Raw genomic sequence first — 3,939 nt, forward strand, 5'->3', positions numbered from 1 at the left:
GGGGCTCGATCCCAGGACCCTGGGATCATAACCTGAGCCGAAGGCAGAGGCTTTAACCCACTGAGCCACCCAGGCGCCCCATAAAGATAAGTTTTTTTTTTTTTTTTTTTTATTTGACAGATAGAGATCACAAGTAGGCAGAGAGGCAGGCAGAGAGAGAAAGAGGAGGAAGCAAGCTCCCTGCCGAGCAGAGAGCCCGATGCGGGGCTCGATCCCAGGACCCTGGGATCATAACCTGAGCCGAAGGCAGAGGCTTTTAATCCACTGAGCCACCCAGGCGCCCCTCCACCAACGTATTTAAACCTCATAACAACCCATCATGTGGGTACTATTATTATCCCCATTTTACAAATAAAGACAATGAGGCAAACTTTTGTCAACATAGTACTGGAAGTACTAGCCACAGCAATCAGAAAAGAAAATGAAATAAAAGGCACTGGAATTGGTAAGAAAGAAGTAAAACTGTGAGGGGCACCTGGGTGGCTCAGTCTGTTAAGCGGCTACCTTCGACTCAGGTCATGATCCCGGGGTCCTGGGATCAAGCCCTACATCAGGCTCCTTGCTCAGCAGGGAGCCTGTTTCTCCCTCTCCCTCTGCCTCTCCCCCAGCATGTGTTCTCTCACTCAATGTCTGGCTCGCAAATAAATAAATAAAACCTTAAAAACAAAAAAGAAAAGAAATACTCCTAAATGACTGGAGAGTTTACATTCTACCGATCATCCTGATAAGGAAAAACTCAATGCTGTATTTCGTACAAAGGTCAGAAACACACTAAAAGCCCAGCAGGAATGATGAAGAGATTGAAGACCTATCTGTATGTACAATGGAATCCTGCGTGGTATTAAGAAGACTCAGGCAGTGTTGGATGTGCTGTTGCTGAATGATTTCTAGAAGCCAGTGTTAGATTTGAGATACCAGGTGTGGAACACTGAGCATCATATGCTAACCTTTACTTGTGGGGCTTTTGAAAAGAAACTACACAAATACGTTTGTCAGTGTATGTAACACCTCTAGAACAATATACAGGAAACTAGTAACACCCACTGCCTTTGGACATGGGAACACAGAGCCTGAGGCTCGGGGTTGGGAGGGATCCTGATTTTCTGTGTGCACTTTGCACTGTCTGACTTTTTAACCATGTCCATAACTGATCACTCAGAAAAACAAGAATACACACACACACACACACACACACACACACACACATTTTTTTGGATCACAGATGTTTTCTAGGACAAGGAATGGTCACAGCAGATGCCAAGACAGTTCCTACGAGGTATGAGTCCTGGCGTTCTCAGTTACTCGTGCTCCAGAGTTCAGCTCCTGGGAGTTTCCTAGTTCTGGGGCCTGGCTTACAGCTGTCAAGAGGCTCCCACATATAGACTGAGGGGCACAGGGGTCCACCTGGACACACACACACACATTCTTCAGGGCTGGGGCGGGTCTGGGGGCTTGGGGGGCATGGAAAACCTGTCACTTTTGCAGACTCTCAGGCCACCAGGTAGTCTGGCTCTCCTGAGAAATGCAGTGTGAATTCCTCTCATTCGCTTCACCAGGCACTGGGATTATTTCAACCAATCCTGCTCCCAGTGCAGATCAAAGTAGGGTCTGGTCAGGTGGCTGACAAGGAGGATGAGGGCAGGGAGGCTATTTGGGGAGCAGCCTCTGTCGCTTCCTCTTGGTCGAAGAACTTGACATTGCACCGCTCTTTAAAGCTCCCTAAATTATGGATAGACAGGTTCTCCCCTAACTCAAGGATACTCGTCCTTGTTCTGAATGATGTGAACAAAAGCCAGAAACTTCGCATTAAAATAATAGAGTGCTTTCAGTTTATTTTAAGATCTGTTGTCACACCATTCTGGGATCTGACCTCATCGGTTCTTAAAGGCTAAGTAGGGTTGCATACCATAAACACCAGGGCTGGAGACCTGGTCCAGCTCCGCCCGCTGAGTCAGCCTGGAGCAGGGCCAGGCCCCAGGGATGGAGGGATTGAAAGGGCTGGGGGTGCATTTCTCTGGAGAGAAAGCAAGCAGGCAGGCTGAGGAGACCTGCAGTCATTAACAAGTCCTTCCCCTTCTCTTTTAGCCTCATTTGTTGACAAATGCCAACATTCGTTATCAGCATATGTTTGTAAAAGACAGACTTTGAAAAGTTACCTTGAAGTCTGATCAGTTTACACAGAATTTAAAGACAGGACTAGTGCTTTCTTCTCTTTCTAACCTGTATGAAAATAGTAATGTCTATTGTCAGGTGATCTACAGTTTGAGTTTCTAACCACTAGGGGTTGACCTAACTCCACTAAAACCAACTGTACTTTAAACCATTTCTTCTGCAAATTATCAGGTTCCAAGATGACTGAATTATACTAATCATCACCTGTAATGTCTAGAACCATTTCTCCTAACACTGAAAGGCTTGATGTCAGAACAGAGGAAACGGTCTTGTCTGCGTTCAAAGACAAGGGGCAAAAGTAGAATAAGAAATAAGACAAATCAGAGTACATGAGAACCAGAAGGTCAAAAAGTCTCAGCCAGTGGCTTAGCTCACTGTACTGCAACCACCTGAGACACTCAGCCGGACAGCTCCTGTCCCCTTCCCTAATTCAGTCAGTGTCCCCAGGGCTGGGACCTTAGCACTGCATGGTAAGAAGCTCCAGGGTCCAGTCATATGTGATGCTGAGGTCCTAACAACTGTGAGAATCTAATGCTACTGTACCGAAGAAGAGATTGAGGCTCAGAGGGGCAGCTGTCCCAACCAGTCATATTTCCAAGTCAGTACTGGGGAAAGCCCCAGTCTCCTGACTCTCCATCCAGTGCTCTCTGGGAGGGAACATTCCCCTCCAGGGCACCTGGGCACCACATACATGTACATCCCACCACTTACGATTCGGTTTCTGGCAGTCTTCTTGAATGATATGGTGGATCTTTCTGTGCAGTTCTTTGTCTTCTCTGGTTACCTAAATGGGAAAAACAGGAGAGAGGGCATTTTTCAGTAATGAAGCGGTTGCATCACCCAGACTCCCAGACTAGTATTTAGGATGGTTTCTAAAGATTTCACAGTCATCATCATCCCTACACCAACAAGAGGGTTTTTGACACTTGGCCTATGTCAAAGCAGCTCTGTCACTATGCAGCTCACTGCTTTGTAGCTGGCCCAGAGGCACGCTCCCTAGGAAGGTGGTTTACCAGGGCCATGTCAAGAAAAACTGAAATTCTGTATTTTTTTTTTTTAAAGATTTTATTTGTTTATTTGACAGAGAGAGATCACAAGTAGACAGAGAGGCAGGCAGAGAGAGAGAGAGAGAGAGGGAAGCAGGCCGAGAGCCCGATGCGGGACTCGATCCCAGGACCCTGAGATCATGACCTGAGCTGAAGGCAGCGGCTTAACCCACTGAGCCACCCAGGCGCCCGAAATTCTGTACTTTTAAGGAGCAAATTTTTTCTCAAATATTTGTGACAGATTCATGAAGTTTCTCTTGCTCGTCTTTATATTCAAAGGGAGGCACAACTGATCAAAGTCTTGATCTCCACCCAGGACTCCTTCCTCTGGGCCCTGATACCTGTCTCATGTCTCATGAGTTTTCTTCTTTCTCCCAACCCCAAAGAAAAAGAAATGAAACAAAAACTGTCTGGAAAAGCTAGCAAGGGAGTACATCCAGCTTATCCATGGAAACACTTTCTGTCTCAAAGGCAAATATAGCAAAGCTCCTTTCTCAATTGGCCAGTAAGAAGGAAGCCAAGTAACCAGATGGGTTCCACCTTCATGTTCCATAGTAAATCTAAAAACAAAAAGAGAAAGAGAAAGGAAGGGAAAGAGGAAGGAAGGGAAAAACAAAACCAAACCAGCATGCAAACAAACTAATGTATCAGTAATTATGGGACGAAGACCAGAACGAATGGGGATCTTGACTCCCAAGGTTATTGTGAAGATTATCTACAG

The 3,939-nt window shown here is 46.1% G+C and overlaps 1 protein-coding gene across 4 annotated transcripts in view; it reads right to left on the reverse strand.

The window, feature by feature from the left end:
- The window catches only part of LOC111145169 (STN1, CST complex subunit), a 44,398-nt gene that overhangs the window by 7,375 nt on the left and 33,084 nt on the right, over positions 1–3,939 (reverse strand). For all 4 annotated transcript variants that reach the window (XM_022499877.1, XM_022499875.1, XM_022499876.1 and 1 more), the window contains exon 9: positions 2,884–2,956. In XM_022499877.1, coding sequence (XP_022355585.1) covers positions 2,884–2,956 — 73 coding nt within the window. The remainder of the gene's footprint in view (positions 1–2,883; positions 2,957–3,939) is intronic.

The sequence above is a fragment of the Enhydra lutris genome, unplaced genomic scaffold (genome assembly GCF_002288905.1).
Source record: "Enhydra lutris kenyoni isolate GAN:26980312 unplaced genomic scaffold, ASM228890v2 scaffoldscaffold12, whole genome shotgun sequence".
Lineage (NCBI taxonomy): Eukaryota > Metazoa > Chordata > Mammalia > Carnivora > Mustelidae > Enhydra > Enhydra lutris.